Source organism: Canis lupus, chromosome 27, assembly GCF_003254725.2.
Source record: "Canis lupus dingo isolate Sandy chromosome 27, ASM325472v2, whole genome shotgun sequence".
Classification (NCBI taxonomy): domain Eukaryota; kingdom Metazoa; phylum Chordata; class Mammalia; order Carnivora; family Canidae; genus Canis; species Canis lupus.
Window position 1 is genome coordinate 35,082,567 of NC_064269.1, and position 25,806 is coordinate 35,108,372.

General features: G+C 35.0%; 3 protein-coding genes across 3 annotated transcripts; all 3 read left to right on the forward strand.

Moving 5' to 3' along the window:
• The first annotated feature begins 4,083 nt into the window (after positions 1-4,083).
• TAS2R10 (taste 2 receptor member 10) lies at positions 4,084-5,052 on the forward strand. The gene has a single exon (XM_025455653.3). The coding sequence runs from the start codon at positions 4,084-4,086 to the stop codon at positions 5,050-5,052; it is 969 nt and encodes a 322-aa protein (XP_025311438.3).
• A 13,700-nt stretch (positions 5,053-18,752) lies between these two features.
• TAS2R9 (taste 2 receptor member 9) lies at positions 18,753-19,595 on the forward strand. The gene has a single exon (XM_025455652.3). The coding sequence runs from the start codon at positions 18,753-18,755 to the stop codon at positions 19,593-19,595; it is 843 nt and encodes a 280-aa protein (XP_025311437.3).
• Positions 19,596-21,782: 2,187 nt separating this feature from the next.
• On the forward strand, positions 21,783-22,701 carry TAS2R8 (taste 2 receptor member 8). The gene is given in 2 exon segments (XM_025455361.1): positions 21,783-22,127; positions 22,129-22,701. Coding segments are annotated over 2 exon segments (918 nt in total).
• Positions 22,702-25,806: the final 3,105 nt, after the last annotated feature.

A 25,806-nucleotide genomic window follows, 5' to 3' on the forward strand; every position in this document is an offset into this window, starting at 1 on the left:
CGCCAACTAATTCATTCGGTTCTGACACTCTCTACTCAGAGACAGCATCAGGTACCATGGATTAAGGGCTCAGTACCATAAGACTGCCAATCAGATGCCAATCTCAGGCCCAGGTTGTTACTTATTCTTTGACTGAATAGGTTATAAATCAGGGGTTCCCACAATCCCCTTTTTAGGGTCTATTAATCTGCTAGAATGGCTCACCAGAACTCAGGAAACCAGTTTACTCACTAGGTTACCAGTTTATTACAAAGGATATTAAAGGATAAAAATAAAAAGTCAGATCGAGAGATATACAGAATGAGTTCCTGAACACAGGAGCTTCCCTCCTTGTGGAATTTGGGACTTGGTACTGTGGCACAGGGAAGCATTCTGGTTCACTAGATGGAAGCTCTCCAAACTCCATCCCTTTGGTGTTTTATGGATGCTTCACTACATAGACATGATTGATTAAATGATTGATCATTGGTGATTGACTCCACCTCCATCTCCAGTCCCCCTTCCCTGGAAATCAGAAAATGGGACTGAAAGTCTGAACTCTCTAATTCTGGTTGATTCTCCTGAAATCAGCCCCTATCCTTCCTTACAGGCTTTCTAAATGTTGCCTCCTTAACATAAACTCAGTTGTGGTTGAAAGGGGCTTGTTATGAATAATAGGACATTCATTTCATCTTTATGGCTCTAAAAAATTTTAGGAACTGAGGACAAGAGACTATGTATTATAATGAAATATGCTTTCACTGTTCTATCACTTGGGAAATTCTGAGGGTTTGGGGAACTGAGAGCCTGGAAACATGGATAGAAGATAAAAATACATATTTATTTTAAATTACAATATTACAGTATTTTTATTTTTTTGGAAGTGCATCTTCAGTATAAATTCAAATAAACCCAAATTGAAATCAATCCAACTCCAGAAATAATTACTTTTGTTTTGCATATCTAGTGTTTCCTTATACAGACTTAGCAACTATATTTTTATTTTCCAACCTTTTTATAATAAAACTGAATGAAATAATTGTCTTATATGCTCCTCTTCTGACATGCACTTAATAGAAAAAATATATAGTCATAGTAGTATACTACATTTCATATTTTATCAAAGAATTTGAGCATCTAACCAAAGCAAGTATGTCTGAATTCACTTGAATGTAGTAATGTTCTCAATTAGCAATTGAAAAAAAAACCAGTTTAATGTATTACCTAATAAATTTTACCTTTTCAAATAATGTAAGAAGCACTCCCATGTGTTAATCACTATTCTGTATCTGAAAAAGACAGGATTCAGTATTTGGTGCACACCTAAAGGTGTGGGGACAGTGGCACTCTTGGAGAGGTCCCAGAAGCTCTGCATCCTTTCCACATACTTGCCTGATGCCTACCTTCCATCTAGCTGTTTCTGAGTCAAAGCATTTTATAATAAATTGGTAGTATAGTAAATAAAATGTTTCTTTGAGTTCTGTGGGCTTCTCTAGTAAATTAATCATACCCAAGGAGGAGGTTGTGGAAATCTTTCTGACTTATAGTTAGCTCAGAGGCACAGGTAACAGCCGGGACTAGTGACTGGCATCTGAAGTGGGGGTGGAGGAGGGCAGTCATATAAGATTAAGCCCTTACTCTGTGGAATCTGACATCTCCCAGTAAATAGTGTGAGACTGAGTTGAATTGTAGAACTCTTGATGTCTGGAGAGTTTCTTGGTGGTGATATGGAAAACAAACCCTCTCCACACGTTAAAACTGCTCTCAGAATGAGTTTGCCCTGGCACTAAAAGCATCCCCATATAGCAGCTGATAATGTCAGAGCAGTTATAAATATTTGTCGATAGAATAATTGTTCTCATATCAAATGTGTCAAATGAAGATAAGCTGCCTTGGAGATTTTTCCTGGTAGCTCATATTTAATTAAAAAAATATATCTAGGGAATGCCTGGGTGGCTCAGCGGTTGGGCATCTGCCTTTAGGTCAGGGGATGATCCTGGAGTCCCAGGATTGAGTCCCACCTTGGGCTCCCTGCATGGAGCCTGCTTCTCCCTCTGCCTGTGTCTCTGCCTCTCTCTGTGTCTCTCATGAGTAAATAAATAAATCTTTAATATATATTATTTATTAATTATATTATTTTATTATATTATTAATTATTATATATTAATATATTAATATATATAACAGAATGTGTGTATGAGTTTGAATCTATATGTCTTAACTGCGGGTACTCATTCATATGAAAATCAAATCAGAACTTGTAGCAACACTAACTAAAAACAAATTCTCTACTCTTCAGATTTGATTTTTATCAAAAATATGGGACTAGGGACGCCTAGGTGCCTCAGCAGTTGAGCGTCTGCCTTCCGCTCAGGGCGTGATCCCAGGGTCCTGGGATCCAGTCCTGCATGGAGCTCCCTGCAGGGAGCCTGCTTCTCCCTCTGCCCGTGTCTCTGCCTCTATCCCTCTCTGTGTCTCTTATGAATAAGTGAATAAAATCTTAAAAAAATATATGGGATTAGTAGTGATGTTCCCTTTCATTTCTGATTTTAGTAATTTGTATCCTCTTTTTCTTCTTTGTTAACCTAAGAAGCTTATTAGTTTTATTGACCTTTCAAAGAAGTAGCATTTCATCTTGATTTTGTCCATTGATTTCCTATTTTCAATTTCATTGTTTTCTGCTCAAATTCTTATTGTTTCCTTTCTTCTGCTTATTGGATTGAATTTGCTCTTCTTATTTCTAGTTTTCTAAGGTGGAGCCTTAGATAATTGATTTTAGATCTTTTTTCTTTTCTAGTACATGCATTCAATGCTATATATTTCCCTCTAAGCACTGCTTTCCCTGCACCCCCCAGATTTTGATAAGTTGTGTTTTCATTTTTCTGTAGTTCAAAGTTTTAAATTTCTCTTGAGATAGTTTCTTTGACCTGCATGTTATTTAGAAATGTGCTATTTGTTTTTTATTTTGTTAAAGATTTTACTTATTTATCTGAGAGAGAGAGGAAGCGCACACATGAGCGAAAGGGGCGGAAGGAGAGGGAGAAGCAGACTCTCCGTGGAGCAGGGAGCCCTACAAAGAGCTCAGTCCCAGGATCTGGGATCCTGACCTGAGCCAGAGGCAGACGCTTAACCAACTGAGCCACCCAGACACCGCTAGAAATGTGTTGTTTAATCTCCCTGTATTTGGGGATTTTCCAGTTTCTTTGTTATTGATTATTAATTTCATTCTGATCTGAAAGAAGATATTGTAGGATTTCTATTCTTTACATTTGTTAAGGTGTCCTCTGTGGCCCAGAAGGTGGTCTATGTTTATAAACTTTCCAGGTGGGCTTGAGAAAAATGTATAATCTGCTGTTATTGGATGAAGCAGTTCATATATGTCAATTATATCCTGTTGATTGGTGTTGTTGAGTTCCAACTATGTCCTTACTGATTTTATGCCTACTAGATCAGTACATCTCTAACACAAAGTGGCAATTTTTCTCTGTTTCTATATAATTGAGTCATAATCTATTGTCCTCTTTATATTGAGACTTGAAATGTACTTTGCCCAAATTATCAGGAAAATGGTGAATATGTATTTTTATGCCTTTAATTATTTACAGTAAATGTCTACAATGGCTAAATTCATTTGTCACCTCTTAAACTATTTTTCCTTTATGTATATTTAAACTGTCATAAATACAACATAAATGATGATGTTATAGTTGACATTTAAAAAGATGAAGTCCAATTTTTGTTTCTGTTATGTTTTGTTTCCTTTGCACTCCTACTCCACAAGTCAGGTTAACAAATGCAAAATAGTCTCAGGAGGACAAGTGAAATCCATGAAACAGAAACCTTCATTTGCATCTTAACAAATTGCATGTAGGCATTCAGTCTGGACACACGTTCTCCAGACTAGCTAAGTTTGATAGATGTAACTGAGGTGGTCTCCATGAAGACATTTCAGATCCCATCACAAGGCATTATTAGGGCACTTTTAAGTTTTTATGTATGAAAGAGAAGAAAATAATTCTTCTACCAAGCAGCCAACCTTTGTCTCATTCTGCAGCAGGTAATCTAAAATAGATGTAACAGAACCAGTATTAGGAATTGGCAGATATGCTAAGCATACTGGAAGGCCTCCTCATTTTTATAGCTGTTAGTGAATCAATACTGGGAGTTTTAGGGAATGGATTTATTGGACTTGTCAATTGTATTGACTGTGTGAAGAACAAAAAGTTTTCTATGGTTGGCTTTATTCTCACTGGCTTAGCTACTTCCAGAATTTGTCTGATATTGATAATAATTACAGATGGATTTATAAAGATATTCTCTCCAGATATGTATTCCTCTGGTAACTTAATTGATTATATTAGTTACCTATGGGTAATTATCAATCAATCAAGTATCTGGTTTGCCACCAGCCTCAGCATCTTCTATTTCCTGAAGATAGCAAATTTTTCCCACCACATTTTTCTCTGGCTGAAGGGTAGAATCAATAGCGTTCTTCCCCTTCTGATGGGATCCTTGTTTATTTCATGGTTATTTACTTTTCCACAAATTGTGAAGATTATTAATGATAATAGAATGAAGAGTAGAAATACAACCTGGCAGCTCAACATGCAGAAAAGTGAATTCTTTACTAAGCAGATTTTACTCAACCTAGGAGTCATTCTTCTCTTTACTCTATGCCTGATTACATGTTTCTTGCTAATCGTTTCCCTTTGGAGACACAACAGGCACATGCAATTGAATGTCACTGGACTCCGAGACCCCAGTACAGAAGCACATGTGAAAGCAATGAAAATTTTGGTATCTTTTATCATCCTCTTTATCTTGTATTTTATAGGCATTGCCATAGAAATATCATGTTTCATTCTGCCAGAAAACAAACTGCTGTTTATTTTTGGTATGATGACCACAGCCATCTATCCCTGGGGTCATTCATTTATCCTAATTCTAGGAAACAGCAAGCTAAAGCAAGCTTCTTTGAAGACCCTGCAGCAACTCAAGTGCGAGGCAAGGAGACTGCTCACAGCTGCACAGATCCATGTGGGGGGAAATGGATGTTCCAGGAGAATAATCTAGTGAAGAAGTCCCTGAAGACCTGTTTCACCTTCACCACATACACTTACATTGGTTGTAGCTTTGGTATTGAACATCACTAAAATCTTCCATAATTATCTTGACTACATTTTAGGAAATTTCTCTTTTCAACAAGACAACTCGGTGGCTCAATCAGCTTATCTATCCTGCAATTTCTTTTTCCCACACACCACCCACAGGAAAACAGCTTGGAGAATATTCACTGTAAAGGTTATGATGGTGACAATAAGTACCTAAAACAGAGTTTTCACCATGCTTCATCTGACTTCCCTGAAGCACTGTCAGCCTTTCACCAAGAAGACTCAGAAAAAGAAAGCAAGACAGAGGGAATTGTAATCAGTTTTGACATTTAGAACATGGATGTAAGAGACAGAGACAGAGGTGTGTCTTTGGAGTATGTAATTCTAATTCTTTAAAATTGTATTTTCACTGTTTAAATTAATTTTTTTTTTATTGGCATGGGTTTGATGGAGTAGCAGTAGTGATAGTAGTAGATTTTCTACAGGAAATAGCTCAGGGAGCAGAGTCTAGACTGGGGACAGGAGATCAGAGCACTGATGAAATGAGTCTTTATATTCTTTAAACCAACTGATTTGAGATGAAGTAGAATCATGAACTAACTAGATTTGAGCAAAGCTTCTGCTAGAAGTACAGATCCAAAAGATTCAACATGGTCACTGAGTTATGCCAAGGGAGGTAAGTCTGAACCCAGGGTAGAATTAGTATAAGCATGGAATGTTCTGCTCTAGGCTCTTACACATACTTATGTTCATACACACAAACTCACAGACATATTAGATGCTGATTTTTGAAGTGAATATTTATGTCCAACCCAGAATGTGAACCAAGTAACTTATTTTGGCAACTTGCAATAGTGTATTGATTGATACTATGGCCTGAGGCCTAGAAGATTTCTAAATATAAGGGCTTAATTTATTCAAATAGTTTTTGAACACCAACTCTGGATATAGTAGTGAAGAAGAGACGAATATAATGAATAAGATATTCTAGTAGAAAAACAAATGAATAGAAAATAATAAATGATTATATGTATGGAGTTGAGAGAGAAAAACTAAAGGGTGCTAAGCAAATGACCTGACATAGTCCTGAGAGTAGAGAAGGTGCCACTGAGGTTGAAAAAAAATCTTTTTTTGAGATCTAAACAATACCTAAGAGTAAGGTGGGCAGAGCAGGAGAGATTTGGGGTGGGGGATATGAGCATATACATAGGTGTTGAAGCCAGAAGAAGTAGAGGGAATTATAGGAACTGAAAGTCCAGTATGACTAGCAGATAGTGTAGTATTTGAGATTATTTTTTCAGAAACATTCTAATATGGAAGAACTTGATATATTCCTTGCAGAATTGATGTTGCCCTGCAGAAAGAGCAAACTACTATTTTGATAGTGAAAAAAGTAACCCATCCTATTTCAATCTCAAAATCATTCAAGATTATTACTTCTACAGTTGTTATTTTGATCACAAAGCATCTTTTATATTTGCATATATTTGATTACTAATGAGGTTAAGCATTTGTACAGAATTATTAACCAGTGGGATACAATTTTTGGGAATTGTTCATTTGTTTTCTATTTCTTTTCTCATGCCTTATCATGTTTCTTACCAATTTTGACACTTTATATATTAACATTATGCTATATATGTATTATGGCATATATGTATATATATATATTTGCTATTTAGTAAATAACTTAGTTTGTTATTTGGGGAAATAAGTTTGTAATTTATATGAACTCAAATCTATTTGTTTCCCTTTATGATTTCTTCTACTGTCATTTTTACAAAAATTTGGTTTGGTTTCGTTTTATTGGTACATGTTCCTTTGATCAATGAATCCATTTTTTTTTGATTATAAAATAAAAGTTTCACTGCACCTAAAATTAAAAACACAGAGAGAGATGAGGAGAAATTAAGATCGTGCATATTTGTGACACTCAACTAACTGCTGCTTAGCATGTTTCTATGTAGATTTCAAGATAAATTTCAAAATACATATAGATTCATAGATATGTTGCTTAAAAATGTTTTGACTAGGGCAGCCCGTGTGGCTCAGTGGTTTAGCGCCGCCTTCAGCCCAGGTGTGATACTGGAGACCCAGGATCGAGTCCCACGTCAGGCTCCCTGCATGGAGCCGGCTTCTCCCTCTCTACCTGTGTCTCTGCCTCTCTCTTTCTCTCTCTCTCTGTCTCTCAAGAATAAATAAATAAAATCTTTAAAAAAATAAAAATGTTTTGACTATATTTATATAGGGACTAGATGGATACAATCCTTTATCCATAAATAGTGAAAGTATAGATGATTTTTGTTTTCTTCTTTTAGCCCTCTATAAATTTCTAAATTTCCTATAATTTATGCAATAATTACTGTAATCATGGAAATATAATTAAATAAAAAACAAGATACATGAATAAAATCTGTTTGGTTAACTTTCCTTGAGAAATGATGAAAAGAGCTTTCCCCAGAGTTTTCATTAGCTAAATAAGTACTAACTCTAAATGTCTGCTGCCTTGGCAGTTCTGATAGTTTATCTTCTTCTCCTTTTTTTTTTTACTTTCATTAATTCAAAAGTTGTAAAATTTTAAAATTAAAGTATAGTTTATATATAAAATTAGTTTTGGGTATACAACATAGTGATTCAACAATTATATACAACATAAAATGCTTACCACCAAAAGTGTGTTACAGTATTATGGACTGTATTCCCTATGGTATACTTTACATCCCAGTGATTTATTTATTTTATAACTGGGAGTTTGTACATTTCAATTCCCTTCACCCACATCACTCTCCCTTTTGGCAACCACCAGCTGGTTCTCTATATTTATGAGACTCTTTCTTTGTTGTGATTATGACTCTTGGTCGCTGTGTATTTTGGGATTCTATTTTGAACTTAGTTTTATTAGAACTTTATGTGTGGGAATTCTCTGAAGAACATAGATAAGTGTCCTTATCGTGCACTCTGCCAGAAAGGTTTTACTTTGCTTGCAAGGCTGACTGGCAATACCACCTGCTTCGTACTTCTTTAAATTAAATTTTCAGTTCATAATTTTTTATGCTGCATAGATAGTACAGATTCTGGTCACCAATATACATGTGTGCAAGTCTACTTTTGGAAATTTTCAGAATAATGTATCTTTTACATTCTTCCTTCAATTCAGTATAGTTGAGAGGTAAATACCTCTAATTTTAACTTTTTGCTGGGCATATAGTATTTTTTCATTCATTCTTAAGGAATTGCTTTCCGGGGTCCTGGCTTTTTGATGGTATTCGATCTCATTTCTAACCTTGAAGAGGCCCAAGCTAGACACTTTATCCTACATGCACATGGTCCTTTAAAATGTATGCTCTAGTTTAAAGAAGGTTGAAAATGTGCCTCCCCCTCCCAACTCTACTTTCTGCTTCTTTTTGCTCTCAAAATTTCAATTTCCCACCATTCTGGGCGTCTGAGGGTATTCCTAAATTTTTTCCTGGCAGCTAAGCCATGCACTTAATGTAATTCTGAAGACTTGTTTTTCTCTATTTTTATGTGTTTAGACTGGAGGGATTTCTCTAGACATCTGGTTTGCCACAGTCTTGAAAGCAACAGTTGGTTGTTCTTTTTTTTTCTTTTTTTTTAGTTAAGAAAATTTTAATTTTAATTGTGTGTTTTTGGTTGTTCTTTTTTAGCTTCTTTTCAATTTTTTTTAGTAAGTGCATTCAAAGCTATATATTTCCCCCTAAATATTGATTTAAATACATTCTGCAATGTCAACACATAGTTCTTATATTTTCAATCAACTCAAAGAGTTTCAAAATATTCCTTGTAATTTCCTTTTAATTCAAGTGTTAACAGAATAACTTTCTAGCTATAAAATATTTGTAAAGGTTGCTTTCATATTGATATTTTATTTTATTGAAGTTGGGTCAGGCAATATATTTGTATGATGCTTGGCCTAGGATAAGATTGATTTGGCTTAATATATCATCTGTTTTGGTGAATGGACCATGTTTTCATGAAAGGAGTTTCATGGTGCTAAAGTCAAATTACATACATTAGGTGAACCATATTAATGATATTGCTTCTTTATACCTGTGTTTATTATGTGTTAATTTGAGATAGATAAAATATATTCATTCACAATTACTGATTGATTGATAATTATTTTATTTGTAGCTAGATTTCACTTAAAGTAATATCTTAATAATTGCATTTGTATTCATGATCATTACTTTTATTATTGTTTTGACTTATATTAAAAACTCTGGGGATGCTGGGCGGCTCAGTGGTTAAGCGTCTGCCTTTGGCTCAGGGCAGGATCCCGGAGTTCTGGGATCGAGTCCCATGTCAGGCTCCCTGCATGGAGCCTACTTTTCCTCCCTCTGCCCATGATTTTGCCTCTCTCTGTGTCTCTTGTGAGTAAATAAGTAAAATCTTAAACACACACACACACACACACACACACAACTCTGGCCCTCATGTAGTCTTTTACTCTAATTTTTCTTTTGTCCATGTAAAAAAATCACTAATTTTGTTATTTTGCTTCATGTCTGATTATTATGCTTTCTATCTGTATATTTTATGTGTTTTCTATTTGTATATTTTTAGCATTTCTACATTTTTATTTTATTATCTCTTGTGGGAAACGAGTATCTGATTTTTGATGCTTTTAATATAAGAATCTCAAAATTATGATCATTAAGTGAACATTTTTACACTTACTATAATTGCAGTTATATTAATTTTTTATGTTCTCATTTCTTTTTTTTAAAATTTTCATGGTTTCTTCTAGTTTTCTTTCCTTCCTTTCCTATATTCTATTGATAATACAGTTTCATGTGCTGATTTTAAAATATCTTTATCTTTCGGTCACTGGGGTGGCTCAGTCTGTTAAGCGTCCAACTCCTGATTTCAGTTCAAGTCATGTTCTCACAGTTGTGAGATCAAACCCTGAGTGAGGATCCATGCTGAGCTTGGATCCCACTTAATAATTTCTCTCTCTGTCTCCCTCTGCTCCTCCCATCCATTCATGCACTCTGTCTCAAAAAAAAATTTTTTTTTAAATCTTCATCCCAAGTAAAATAGAAGTTTAGTTTGTCTTATCTATTTCTAGTCTTTCTTATGCTGATTATTTTTATGGCTTGCAGTTTCAAGTTTTAAAATTTATGTTTTCATTTAAAATGTCTTTTTATTATGGTAAATTACGACAAAAAATATATCATTTTAGTGGTTTTAAGTCTATATTCTGTGTATTTACCTACATTCACAGTGCTGTACAGTCTTAAAAAGACCCTTCTCCTAATGAGTTGTTTTAACATCTTTGTTGAAAATCATTTCACCATATGCATATAGGTTTACTTCAAGACCCTCAATTCTGTTCTAATGGTCCTTGTATCTATCCTTATGACAGTACCATAGAATCTTAACTACCGTAGCTTTGTAGTAAGTCTTAAGATCAGTAAGTGTGAGTCCTCCAACTTTGTTCTTCTTTTTTAAGATTGTTTTGATGTTCACTATCTTTGTAATTCCATATGAACTTGAGAATCAGTTTTTCTGTTTCTGAAAAAGAAAAAAAAAAGCCTCTGGGAATATCTGATAGGGATTTCATTGAATCTATATATAACTTTGGGACATAGTGACTGTCATCTTACCAATATTAAGTCTTCTTATCCATGAACATGGAATATCTATTTGTGACTTCTCCTTTTTAAAATTTTTTAAGATCTTACTTATTTGAGAGGGAGAGAGAGAGTGAGTGAGTGCAAACATGAAGGGAAGGAAAGGCAGATAGAGGGGGAGAAGCAGATTTCTCACTGAGCTGGGAGCCCATCATGGGGCCCATCCCAGGACCTTGGGATCATGACTGCATCGAAGGCAGATGCTTATCTGACTACCCAGATGCCCCTATTTGTGTCTTCTTTAATTTCTTTCAGCAATGCTTTATAGTTTTTAGTGTTTAAGTCTTTTGCCTCCTTGGTTAAATTTATTTCTAGGCATTTTATTCTTTTGGATGCTACTGTAAATGGAACTGCTTTCTTTATTTACTTTTAAGATTGTTTATTGGTGGTATGCAGAAACAGACATTTTTTGTGTTGATCTTATATCCTCCAATTGGAGTTTTAAAGTTTTATTTTCATAGTATGTTGATGCTCACTACAACTTTATATAACTTGACATCATAAACTTTATAAAGTTCCTTACTAAACTTAATTCCATATAAGTCATATAGGTTTCTTCTTATTCTGTTCAGTTTTCGCTAATGGATCCTCCAAAAAACTTCTTTGAATAAAGGTCTATGTGTTGTAAACATTCTGAAACCTACATACCTTTAGGATATTTTTGTTTAACTTGCATATTTAAATGTGTCATCAAGGGGTGCCTAGGTAACTCAACTGGTTGGGTGTCTGCCTTTGGCTCAGGCCATCTTCTCAGAGCCCTGGGATTGAGCCCCACATTATGTTCCCTGCTCTGTGGAAAGTCTGCTTCTCCCCCTGCTTGTACTCTCTCTCTCTCTCAAATAAATAAATAAAATCTTAAAAACATGTCATCAAATAGAAATAAACATTCCATTGTATTTAAGTCAATGTACTATAAGAATCATTTTATTTATGCTGTTGTGAAGAGAAACAAAAGAGCTATCTGTTGTATCAATATCAGAAGATATAATTAGCATTAATATTGAATGATTACAAACAAAAAACTACATATGAATAAAACCTACTAACTCCATTGTTAGTTTATACATATTCAGTAAATAATAAAAAATACATTGTTGAACCATCACTATTATATTACCATAATTTATGATTTCATGTAACTATCATGAACCTTGGAATTTATACAAACATAGGCAATTGTAATTAAGATGCATCAAGAAAGGCTCTATAGCAAAACAATTTGATAAAAGTGTCATGATTTTTTTTTGAGCTAGATGCCAGGAAATTCAATAATAGTATCAAATGTGAGACTTCATTAATCACAACAATTCCATGTAATAGGTAGTATTTTTAGCAATGTTTTGCATATGAAAAAAGTTAAACACAAATGTCATCAAAATTTTGATATCAACTAATTGGTACTAGTTGAGCTACTATGCTCAAAAAGTTAGTCATAGAAACCATTTATTGGCACTAATAACTATCCTTTAACAAGTATGCAAAGGACAATAATTCACAATTTTTTTAATTTTAACTTTTATTTTAGTTCATAAACTCTTGGAAAACTTTGACTAGTCAATGCCTTTTATTTTTTTTCCCTTTTTAAAAAAAATTTTTATTGGAGTTCAATTTGCCAACATATAGCATAACACCCAGTGCTCATCCCGCCAAGTGCCCCCCTAAGTGCCCATCACCCAATCACCCCAGAGTCAATGCCTTTTACTGTGAAACAACCATAGATGATTTTCTGATACAACTATTTTGAATAAAAGTGAAACAAATGAGTCCCTTTTGATTTTTTCCCATTCTGTTCTGTTTATGGTCTATTCTTAGAACATACATTCAACTTCTCTATAGAAGAGTTTCTCAATAAATAAAAAGCTATAGTATTTAATTTTAGCTTTCCCCAAATTCTTGGGGTAAAATCTTTGGTAAAATCTACTCTCTGTTCAGCCACTGTATACAAATTTACAGTGTTTTCATAACATCTTATATTTCCTAAAATACTTCTGAAAGACTTTGACTGTTTTACCTGTATTTGATAACGTTTTTTGAGAATTAAAAAAATATATTTGTCTAAGCTTTTCTCCTCCAGATTCCAATTAATGCTATCAACAAAGCTCCCTTTTTTCAGTATCTGTGTATGTACTGATCTGAAATAAAAATATTATTTAATAGCCTTCTGTCTTCTCATAGGTCATCAATGTTTCTATTAATAATATTATTTGAAATTTGAATTTCCTTTGCTTCTGTCATCCTAAACATAGTAATGACAACTTCCATGCACACTCATAAAATGAATGTTTCTTTCTTTTTTTTTTTTTTAATGAATGTTTCTAAAATTATATGTGGCATTTTTCACTTTAGCTATTAATTGTGTAATTTTAAGTAGTGTTTTATAATCAAATTTATTCTTTTGTAGCAATGTTTGTATTTATTTTGTGCTTGCATATTAGTCAACATTTTCAAATATTCTCCACATATAAATATTACTTTTTGTTGCAAATAACTATAAAAAGCTGTCTTGATAAACTTTGTACTAACAGAAATTGCAACAATAACCAATCCAGAACAAAAACACTAGGGCCTCTTAGTTACAGGAAATTGAAAATAAAATCAATTTATATATTTTTTTATTATAGAAATATAGAATAATTAATAAAAGGCTTTCGAGAATAACAATAGGATAAATTCTGTGGGAGAAGTAAAATGAAAATAAACATTTAAACAAACAGTAATTATGAAAAATTTCTGACATAAATGGCAGCTTCACATATTTTAACTGGGCAATTGTGTATATTAAATTGTTATTGTATTTTGGTACCTGTTTATAAGAGAGATGTGAGTGTTCTAGTTCTAAGACAATGATGGCTGCTTAGATGTAATCTCTTCATACTTCCTTTTAAGAGCCTCTTTTTAAGGGAAACTGGGTGGCTCAGTCAATTAAGATCTGACTCTTGGTTTCAGCATAGGTCATGATCTCAGGGTTCTGGGATAGAGTCCTACACTGGGCTCCTGCTCAGTGCAGAGTCCGCTTAAGACACACTCTCTCCATCTGCCCCTCCTCCTACTTGCTCTTTCTCTCTCTCTCTCTCTCAAATAAGTAAATAAATCTTAAAAAACAAAACAAAACAAAACAAAAACCACTGCTCCTTTTTTAAAAACGTGAAGAAGACCAGGAAAATAAAAATAATCATAACCTAAATCTTTAGCATAACCATGATACATAGAAGACCTACTCATTACAATTTCAATGTAAATGGATGGAGAGCACCTGAAGTGAATAGAGTGAGCAACAGAGCTCATACTGATGTCAGAATTCCAGCTGATTTGTTTCAGAGAAGTAGAGGATTTAGAAGGACTCTAGAAGTGGTAGTGGCCAGATGCCAACCATAAGGTCCACACATAAGAAAAAGATGAATTACACCGTGTGTGAACTGCACTTAGCTACAGAAGAGTAGCAATGAAGTAGCCTGAGAAATGCTTGGGGCAAGAGGTTATAGTTAGGAAGGCAGTGACTCGCAGGGAGAGAGGAGAAAACACAGAAGGCTGAAGCAGTAACTCCTTGAGAGACAAGCCAAGACCAAGAAAGACAGACAGATAAAACTGGAAAATAACATATCATAAAGAAAATGTCCAAACTGTATAATTCAAGAAGATCCCAGAGCTGAGAAATAAAATCACTGAGCTTCAACCTTAGCCTCTTGACTGTCAAAAAAATCATCACACACAACACAAAGGGAAAACCAACTTTTTCATATTCTCAGGATATAAATATACACTAGAAAAGTAACAACCATGAAGCAGAGAAAAATCGACACAACATGGTAAGATGAATTAAAGAGAATTAAACGAGTGAAAAAAATGAAACATAAACGAAACACTCAAACAAGATATGTTCAAAAAACGGAAAGACATGACACAAAAGCTGATAGAAATCAAGAAAAAAATTTAAAGAGATAAAAATCTCCTTAGAAATGAAGAGAAAAGGACCTGTGGGTGGCTCAGCGGTTAAACATCTGCCTTTGGCTCAGGGCATGATCCTGGAGTCTCAGGATTGAGTCCCATGTCAGGCTCCCTGCATGGAGCCTGCTTTTCCCTCTGTCTATGTCTCTGCCTCTCTCTTTCTCTCTGTGTGTCTCTCATGAATAATAATAATAAAAAAAAATCTTAAAGAAAAAGAAATGAAGAGAAATTTTAATGTGCATAAAAGCACTTAGATCAAACAAAGTTACTAGTAAAGGAGATGAAAGAAATGAGAAAGAAGAAAGTAACACAGAAATCACAGAAGACAATAATATTAAAGAGAAAAAGATGAATATAAAAAAGCAGGCCGTGATAAATAATTGGTCTCTGATGAGAAAAAGCAAAGTAAGGAAGTGAACTAATACTTAAAAAGAGGACTCAAGAAAGTTTTTTCAAAATAAATTACTTGAAAAAAAATATCCATTACTTGAAGTCGTATGCTGGAATGACAGCATACATGGGAAAACTGATCCAGAAAGGTCAGCTCAAAGACATATCCTACTAATTACATTAGACTTTAAATGTGAAGATAAATGTCTCTGAATTAAAAGGCAAATAGACAAGTCACTTGAAGAGAAAGTAAAAAGCTGATGTTAGACTTCTCAACAACATGAAAAAGAGCAAAATTAACACTAAGCTCAAGGAAAAAAGTGTGACCCAGTAATTTTTTATCTAGCCACACTGTATTTCAAGTACAAAGGTTGTTGGGGAAGGGAAGATGTTTTTAATATACGAGGACTCAGGAAATGCTGTATCTACTAGCCATTCATGAAAAATAGATTAGAGGTTGACTTCATCTAGTTAAGAGATGGTTGAGGGAACTTCAACAAAAAGAATGGTGGTGAAATTTAATATATTTTACCATACATAGAAGCTTGAAATAAAAGAAGAAAGGCTGGTGATTGATTGACTGCAACATTACATTTCAACAATATATAGACAGGTGACAGGAGATTTTACCGTTTGGGTGTCTTGAGAGGAAGTAGGGAGAATGAGCTGAAAATAACAAAGAAGGGAAACCACTCTGCCAGTTTCACTTCAATCCAGATGATGGAATATGAGAGAGAAAACGATTACATCTTGAAAGGCTGTAGGGGAAGTAATGTCCATAGAGAAGAGGCAGGATTTAGTTTTGAGTTCATAAAATAAGGGGTCTATGGATAGAATTGAGGGCTTTATGAACTTGTAGGGCCACCAAATTATGTCTTTCTTCCTATTAACCTTTAACTCAACCCTAGCATTCCTTCTAGGTAGGTATAAAGGTAGGTAACAGTCAAGGAAACATCAGCAGTGCCTGTAACTTTTCATTTCTGGAAATCACAAATCACTATTGTTACAGATACCTCAAATTATCATTTACCTTTCTCACTGCTCTTTCTGCCAGATATTATTATTGTGTGAAAAGAGAAGCACAGGGATTGCCAAATCTCATCTAAAATATGCTTTAATTATGGGGCCTACCTAGCTGGCTCAGTTGGAAGAGCATGTGACTTGATCTCAGGATTGTGGATTCAAGCCCCATGTTGAGTGTACAGATTACTTACATAAGTTTTTATAGATATTAAATATATACATATATATCCATGTATGTATACTTTATCTGGATTCCTCTAAGATTCCATGTATTTTAATTATATTCACTTTAAAAAAACATTCTTCTGAGGATGTCCTAGTCTTCACCAGTCTGCCACAGTAGTCTATGGTACAAAAAATTTAAGACCCCCTGAGTTCAAACAAAGAAAATAAAGCAGACTGTCGGAAAAATGGATGAGAACATAAGGTTTTTGATGATGATTTACTGTGAATTGCAGTGGACATGGTGAAGGATTTGGGGTGGGAGGGAGATGAAATCAGCAAATAATTCAAAATATGAGATGTCTGAAGATAGGACCAGTATGGCAACATTCCATTCTTGATACATGTGGAAAGAATAGTTACTTGCCTGAGTTGACCATAAATAATCTGTAGCATAACTAAAGAGAAAATGTCAAGAGAAAATGTAAGATTCTAAAGAATATATATATATATATATATATATATATATATATATATATATGGCCAAAGTACTTTTAAAATTTTCTATTTGCGGGCAGCCCGGGTGGCTCAGTGGATTAGTGCCTGCCTTCAGCCCAGGGTGTTCCTGGAGTCCTGAGATGGAGTCCCACGTCCGGCTCCCTGAGTGGAGCCTGCTTCTCCCTCTGCCTGTGTCTCTGCCTCTCTCTCTCTCTCTCTGTGTCTCTCATGAATAAATAGATAAAATCTTTAAAAAATAAAAATAAAATTTTCTATTGTGCAGAAAAGAAAACAAAAACCATAAAAGTAATAGAGGAAAATTTCAATGAGGAAATTTTCTAACAAGAACTTAAACATAACATAGAAAAAAATGCTAATTTTTCTAATATATAAACATCATAGAAATTCATAAAAAAATAAAAAATGAACAAACAGTCCACAAAAAATTCAAATGGCTTTTATTTATATATATATGGGATTCTTTGTGTCTAGTCCTTATCCTCAGTGTCCGTTGTCACCAATATCCTAAAAACACATGTGCAAATGATGTTGGGCATTTGAGATCATCACCTCAAGTCCTTTCCCTCTGACAGAGCAACTCCTTTTTTTTTTTTTTTTTAAGATTTTATTTATTTATTCATGAGAGACAGAGAGAGAGGCAGAGACACAGGCAGAGGGAGAAGCAGGCTCCATGCAGGGAGCCCGATGCGGGACTTGATCCCAGGTCTCCAGGATCACACCTCAGGCCGCAGGCAGCACCAAACCGCTGCACCACCAGGGCTGCCCTGACAGAGCAATTCCTGCAGTTACAGCAAAGCCTAAAGCCACCAGCTTACATGTTAAGTTGGTGAAATATTAAAATCAGTGCAGGAAAACATTAATATAGCTTTATTTATTGTTTTATGGATTTAGATGCTATGTGTTTTAAATCATGAAACAATCAATAAAGTATACAAATAGTAAAAATGTGACCCAATATGTTTTGTCTTTGAAATTGGTGTCCATTACTATAAAAATATTGTAAAGAAGATTACACTCAGATTTTAACATAGGCTGCATACAAATACAGATTCTGAGGTCAAATTCTGAGTAATAACAGGCACAACTGGAACATCTTCAGTACTCAGTCTTCCTCATTACAGGGCAGGGAAGCTAGAAAGTCAAATAACTGTCTTTACAAGAAAAGTGAAAACTGCTGCAACCCTACTTGAGTTATCCTAATTAATGAAATGAATACATTGCTATAAGACAAAAATTGTTCATGTTAACTGTCTACACTTTATTTATTTATTTATTTAAAAATATTTTATTTATTTATTCATGAGAGACAGAGAAAGAAGCAGAGACATAGGCTGAGGGAGAAGCGGGCTCCTCGCAGGAAGCCCGATGCAGGACTCTATCCCCACACCCGGGATCAGGACTGAGCCAAAGGCAGAGGCTCAACTGCTGAACCACCCAGGCATCCCTTAACTGTCTACATTTTAAATTCAAAATTAATTTTAAGCTCCAAAATATGCATTTGCACAAAATGGAACACGATATGGGGGTACTTAGCAAGTCATTAGCAATGGTAATGCTGCCGCATCTCCAATTTAATTTGGATCCATATTTTCCAAGTAATTAATTTTTTCTTGAAGTCCTTGGTCAATGGCTTAAATTCAATGACTCCAAAATATACAGAGTTTAAGATGAGAAAGATTGTGCAAATCCAAGAAATCAGATCCATTCCTATTTGCATCTTGGAGGCATTCAATCATCACTGTACATGAAAGATATTACTGGTCCAACAGTGAGGTCTTTTAGGCAGTTCTCATGCAGAGCAGAACTCAACTGAGTTAGTATCCCGCTCAGCTGAATTAGAGCTGACAAAGAGGACAGAAAAAGACAAATGCATCATAACCTAAGTGACAGATATGTAAACCATTCTTCACTGGTCAGCTGAAAGCCAGTTCATCATCAGTGATATCCCAAATCAGAACTCTCTGCTGCCATGCTAAGTACAATGGAGGTAATATACATCTTCTTGATTGCCGGAGAAATGACTATAGGAATTTGGGGAAATGGATTTATTGCACTGGTTAACTGCACTAGGTGGCTCAGAAGGAGAGACATCTCCGTGATTGACATCATCCTGGTGATCTTGGCCATCTCCAGAATCTGTTTGCTGTGTGTGGTATCTTTAGATGGCTTTATTTTGCTGCTCTCTCCAGATATATATGCCAATAGCGAGCTAATGAATATTGTGGATGTTGTCTGGACACTTAGCAATCATTCAAGTATCTGTTTTACTTCTTGCCTCAGTATTTTCTATTTACTGAAGATAGCCAATATATCCCATCCGTTTTTTCTCTGGCTGAAGCTAAAGATTAACAGAGTCATTCTGGGGATGTTTCTGATGTCTTTTCTTACCTGTATAATTATTAGTGTTTCATTGAATGAGGACTTCTGGGATCCCTTCAAAGTCAATCATAAGGAAAACATAACTTGGGAATCCAAAGTGAGTAAAATCCCAAGTGCTTTCAAACTGTTTATCCTGAATCTGGGAGCTATAGTTCCCTTTGTTCTTTGCCTAATCTCAGTTCTCTTGTTACTTTTCTCCCTATTTAGACACACTAGGCAGATGAAACTTTATGCCACAGGGTCCAGAGACCCCAGCACAGAGGCCCACATGAGGGCCATAAAGGCAGTGATGATCTTTCTGCTCCTCTTCATTATTTACTATGCAGTCTCTCTTGTAGTAACCTCTAGCTTCCTGATTCCTCACGGAAAATTAGTGGTTATGTTTGGTGGCGTGGTAGTTGGCATTTTCCCATCGAGCCATCGTTCATACTGATAATGGGCAACAGCAAGCTGAGGGGGGCTTTCCTAAAAGTGCTTAGGATTGTGAAGGGTTTCCACAAAAGAAGGAAACCTTTTGTTCCATAGAGAATCCTGAATACAAGGAGAAAGAAATCAACAAAAGACTCTCCCTTCTCTCAATTGATTACATTCATTGTTTTTACTCCATGCTAATAGCAATTATTAGTATCTAGCATTATTCTAAATTTTCCTTTTTTCTTTCACCTTTCTGTTCTGTTTAACTTTAAATCAAATCTTATTGGGCAGCCCTTCTGTCCCAGCGGTTTAGTGCCGCTTTCGGCCCTGGGGCTGTAATCCTGGAGACTAGGGATCGAGTCCTATGTTGGGCTCCCTGCATTGGAGCCTGCTTCTCTCTCTGTCTGTGTCTCTACCTCTCTCTCTCTCTCTCTCTCTCTCTCTCTGTGTCTGTCGTAAATAAATAAAAAACCTTAAAAAAAGAAAAATAAATCAAATGTTATCATTGAACCTCATGTATTTCTTTGTCTTTGCAGGAAAAATGACTCCAGATCCCATGCTAACATTTTATATATTTTCCTAATGCAGAAAGGTTCTACGCCTTTAAATAATATTCTGGTAGAGGCCTTGAACTCAAAACATAGAAAAATTTCAGGTAAACAGGCTGTGGGGAAGAGATTTTAAAATCTATCAGCCTTTCCTATAAAATCAATCATGTAAAAAACTGTCTACTTTGTCTAAGCTGGAGGTCAGTCCTTATCTTTTCTGCCCTGTCCCCTCCATTTCTAGAATGGTTTGTCCTCATAAGAGGGAGAAAAAACACTCTGGTGAGTTCCTCACTAGGGTGAAATATAATGTAAGAAAAGAAGTATGATCTTAAGAAAAGGTTTGACCAGGAAAGGGGCTGGGGGATGTACAGTTAGAAATATGTATACCCAAACCACCCTAGCTGGTAATGCCAGTTTTAGGAGTCAGTTCTCAAACTTTGACACTTTTTTTTTCCCTCTTAGCATCATTCTCTTTTCTATTCTGTTTCTGATAACATCTTACAGATAACTAGGTTTTCTTAAATTGTTAATTTCATGCTTTCCTATTACATACTAGGTACACATAAGAAATAGAAAAAATACTATATATGTTGTTCACATTATAAAAGTACTTAAACATAAGAAGAAGAACCCTAATTTATGTGATTTGTATTACCTGGACTTAAATTTATTATGGGTTGGGTTTTCCAAGAAAGAATAAACCAATTTAATGGTAGAATTAGTCCTATTCCTTGGAAATATTATTTAGTAAATCTTTTTTAAAAATATGATTGCCCCATCTACATTACAATGTAGAATGTGAGATTATAAATCTTACAAAAGGAGCTTATTCCAATTTCAAGTGTATTTCCTTAATTATATATGAAAATACCAAGAGACAACATTTCAGGAAGTGAATTGTCATGGATAGCATTTCCCATATTAAATAAAACTAAGCATAGCAAATCCTCATCTAGCATCTTTCACTTCTATTAAAAAGTTTCATGGAGAAAAAATTTTTAGTAAATATTGCCATGTGCCTGCCTAATAATACTATGTTATTTATAATTAGATTTGTATCATATCCTTCTCTAGTTAAGCATTTATATGAAAATGAAAATTATCATCCTCTTAATTTTGTGCAATCTGGTTGTTCTGATCATTTCCAAAATGAAAATTCATTTCCACTAGGAAATCTGACTTTGGATTAATTTATAATTTATAGTGAAGAAAATGGACTTTCATTTATACATTGTGATTTTTATGGAATACATTGTTTTTGTTTGCTTTCTGTAGTTCTGTGTTCAAAACTCAACTTGACAGGTAAAAATGCATAGAACTTAACAGTAAGAAGCCTGGTTGCAAATTCATGAAATACGATCTCTTTTAATTTGTATGAGAGCAGTTTCAACCAAGTGATTTCACTTATCACTAGCTAAACAGTGATGATTATAATTTGCCCAGGCTCAAAGCTAGTCAAACTATTAACCAGTTGGTTTAGTCCTCAATTTTATCTCAAAAGAGAGCTGGGTACTTCTGGAATTATATCAGAGTTAAAATAGTGGATGAAATAAAAACATTATTCTGTGATTTGAAGAACTTACTTAACATGCTTCAACTGAGAGTCTATTAGTCTATCTGCAGTGATATTGGAGATCAGGGGTGTTCTCTCTACCAACATGCTCAGTATGGAAGACATCATCTTCATGATCGTAATAACTGGAGAATTCATAATAGGAATGTTGGGGAATGCATGCATTGGACTAGTAAACTCTATTGACTGGATTAAGAAGAAAAAGATCTCCTCAATTGACTATATCCTCACCAGTCTAGCCAAAATTGGTTTGCTCTGTATAATGATACTAAATGGCACCAAAATCGTATTCTGCCCAGATTTTTATAAAAAGGATAAGCTACAAGCAGTCATTAATATCTTCTGGATACTCACCAACTACTTAAGTATGTGGTTCACCACCTGCCTTAATGTCTTCTATTTACTCAAGATAGCCAATTTCTCCCACCCACCTTTTTCTCTGGCTAAAGAGGAGAACTGACAGAGTGATTCACTGGATTCTGCTGGGTTGTTTGGCTCTTTCTTCCTTAATCAGCCTTATACTAGCAATGACACCAAATTATGATTGTGAGTTTTGTAACATTGCAAAACATAAAGGAAACTGAACTGAAATGCTCTCTGTAAGTAAAAGTCAATACTTCAAGCCATTGACTCTCTTTAACTTGTTGGCAATTGTCCCATGTACTGTGTCATTGGTCTCATTTTTCCTTTTAATTATGTCCCTATGGAGACATATCAAGCAAATGAAACTCAACGTTATAGGCTGTGGAGACCTCAGCACAGAGGCGGGAGCCATGAAAACTGTGACTTCATTTCTTTTCCTCCTTTTTGTGTACTATGGGGCTTCTCTTTTGGTAACTTTTAGCTACCTTATGAAAGAAAGCAAGTTAGCTGTGATGTTTGAAGAAATTATAGCAACACTCTATCCTTCTGGTCATTCACTTATTTTGGTTATTGGAAATAACAAGCTGAGGCAGGCATTTATCAGGATGCTGAGATACGGAAGAACAGTCTGCATGATGTAAAATTTTAGCTTTGTAAGTGGACTTTGCTAATAAAAAAATACATTCTCATTTTTCCAGTTATCCTATTTATTTTGGATACACATCTTTAAGTGGTCTTGAGACCTATTAGCACATGAGTGTATACATCCCTTTTGTCTGTTTACACCCCAGATTCTCATCTTCACATGCCCTTTCCTCCAAGAATTTCAGAGCTCATGTTTCTTTTTGCCTTCTTGCTGCAGATGCTCAGCATGTGCTGCCTAGTTAAGTTCCTTTAAGATTCTACTTTGGCCCATAGTAAAGAGTACTGAACTGCAGTAACTTTTTTTTTCCATTTTTTTCCCTATCATACATTTTCATTGCTGGCCTTAATTTTGTTTCCTTCATGGCTCTGTTGGGTCACTCCCACTTGGCTTTTTTTTTTTTTTTTTAAGATTTTACTTATTTATTCATAAGAGACAGAGAGAGAGAGGCAGAAGGAGAAGCAGGCTCCATGCAGGGAGCCTGATGTGGGACTTGATCCTGGAACTCCAGGATCACGCCCTGGGCTGAAGGCAGCGGCTCAACTGCTGAGCCACCCAGGCATCCTTTCCCATTTAGCTTATTAACTAGGAATTCAGATCTTCCCTGTCCCATCTCTGGTTCAGTTTCCCAGTGATGTATCTGTCTCCTCCCAAGTAGTGATACTTTTAGGTGGTCTCCTAGATAATATTTTATGGTTGACCTTATTTTGTTACCTCCTATTCATTTTCCTTGAAATTAAATTTCCTTACAAACAACTTGCTGTTTAGACAGCAATAGGATGGGAATAGATCCCATTCAAGTATTTCTCTCTAAGGACATTCCTAAGTGCTCCTCACAATTTGGATAAAAGGAGGGCACAACTAATATTGATCAGACTGCTTTACTCAGGTTCCTTTCTTAATAAGACCTGCAGGGGTTCTTTTCACTCAGGACTAGAAAAGCAATTAATTGGGAAGTAATAAACATACATAATGGAATAACTACGTGCTATCACTAAAAAACACAATGTATGCTTATATACAGAGTAAATTACAAAAAAAATAATAAAAAATAACTACTAAAATGTTGTTCTACTATGAACATCAAATTCTTCCTCACTAGAGTAACATTGAAACACTTGGTCTGGCATGTCTAAGTTCATGTCTGTTCTGATATGGTTGTGCATTTTATGTCCCACCATTTGTTTTGTTAAAATCTGGTTTATTTCAATCTACTCATTTGTTTTAACTAAAATATTAATTACCTGAAGATTATTGATTTTTCTGCATATGATGATGTAAAATTCACTCTGGAAAGTCCCAATCTTTATAGTCATACATAAACTTCATCAAATATATTTACAATATCCAACTATTAGGTTGTTATTTATTTGTACAAGACCAGAGAATTGGTATTCTTTTGATGGAGTATATTAGTATAATCTACAAAATACCCGTTAAACCTACACTAGACTGAACTTTACATTCTTCTGCAGGTTCAGATGAAATAAATGTTTTGTTAAGATTAGTACTTCTAAGGCAGCCCAGGTGGCTCAGCGGTTCAGCGCCGCCTTCAGCCCAGGGCCTGATCCTGGAGTCCCAGGATCGAGTCCCGTGTCAGGGTCCCTGCAGGGTGTCTGCTTCTCCTTCTGCCTGTGCCTGTGTCTCTCATGAATAAATTAAAAAAAAAAAAAAAAGATTAGTACTTCTAGGAAGATTTTCCTCCACGAGTGTGAAGTCCTTCCTTCCATATTTAGTTTTCTGTGTCTCCCGTATTTGAAATACCTCCACAGACCATGAAAGTTCAAAGTAGTTCAAAATAGTAAGGGTTTGGAGTAGTAAGCTGGGGACAAAGTACTCTCTGCAAAATTTTTTGTTTTGTTTTCTATTTTTTTTATTGTGGTAAGGCATTTAATATGAGATCTATACTTTTAACAAATTTTTAAGTGTACAGTATAATGTTATTAACTATAAGCACTACATTATTTAGCATATCTCTGGAATTAATCATCTTGCATAACTGAAACTTGATACTTACTGAATAACAACTCTGCATTCTTATCTCCCCTCAGGCCCTGGCAACCACTGTTTTACTCTTTGTTTTTATGATTTGACTATTCTAGATACCTACAGAAGTGTAATCGGGCAATATTTGTCCTTCTGTAACTAGCTTATTTCACTTTGCATAATGTCTTCTAGGTCCACCTATGTCTTTGCATTTTGCAAAATTTTCTTTTTTTTTAAAGATTTTATTTATTCATGAGACAGAGAGTGAGAGAGAGGCAGAGGCACAGGCAGACGGGGAGCCCGATGTGGGATTTAATCCCAGAACCCAGGGATCACAACCTGAGCCAAAGGCAGACACAACCACTGAACTACCCAGGAGCCTAATTTTCTTCTTTTTAAGACTGAATGCTATCCATTGTCTGTATGTAACACATTTTCTTTATTCATTCATATGTCAATGGGCAATTAGGGTGCTTCTGCATTTAGCTATTGTGATTAACACTACTATAAACATGAGTGCCAATATCATTTTGAGATCCTGATTTCAATTCTTCAGATAAATACCCAGATTTTGGGGATGCTGGATCATCTGGTAGTTGTATTTTTAAACTTTTGAGGACCTATCCTATTTCCATAGTAGCTGCACCATTATCTCTATGTTGTACAATACAGATATGCATAAGAACTATACTGACCTGCAAAAAAACAAAAAACAAACAAAAAAAAACCCAAAAAACACACAAACCCCCCAAAAACATATTCTAAAATTTATTTGAGTAAAGGTACTATCATAGTTACTAGGGTCCTTTACTTCCCAGGACATTGTGGAGAAGAAAATGATGTTCTTGGGTCAGGGATCATTTCTAAGATCAGAGGAAAACAGTCATTTGTGATAGTTATAGAATGAGATAGTTTATCCAAAAATTCAGAGCTGTATCTCAGGAATGAAGGTTTGTTCTTTAATGAATGATGGGAAGATATGTGTTCCCCAAGAAAGTATCAGCACCTCAGAATTATTCCATGGAAATACTATGTAGCAAAGTGTTTCTCAATAACTCTAAATTAGAGAAGCTACTTAAAAATAAGAGTAACCTGTAAGAATGAGGTAAACTTAATT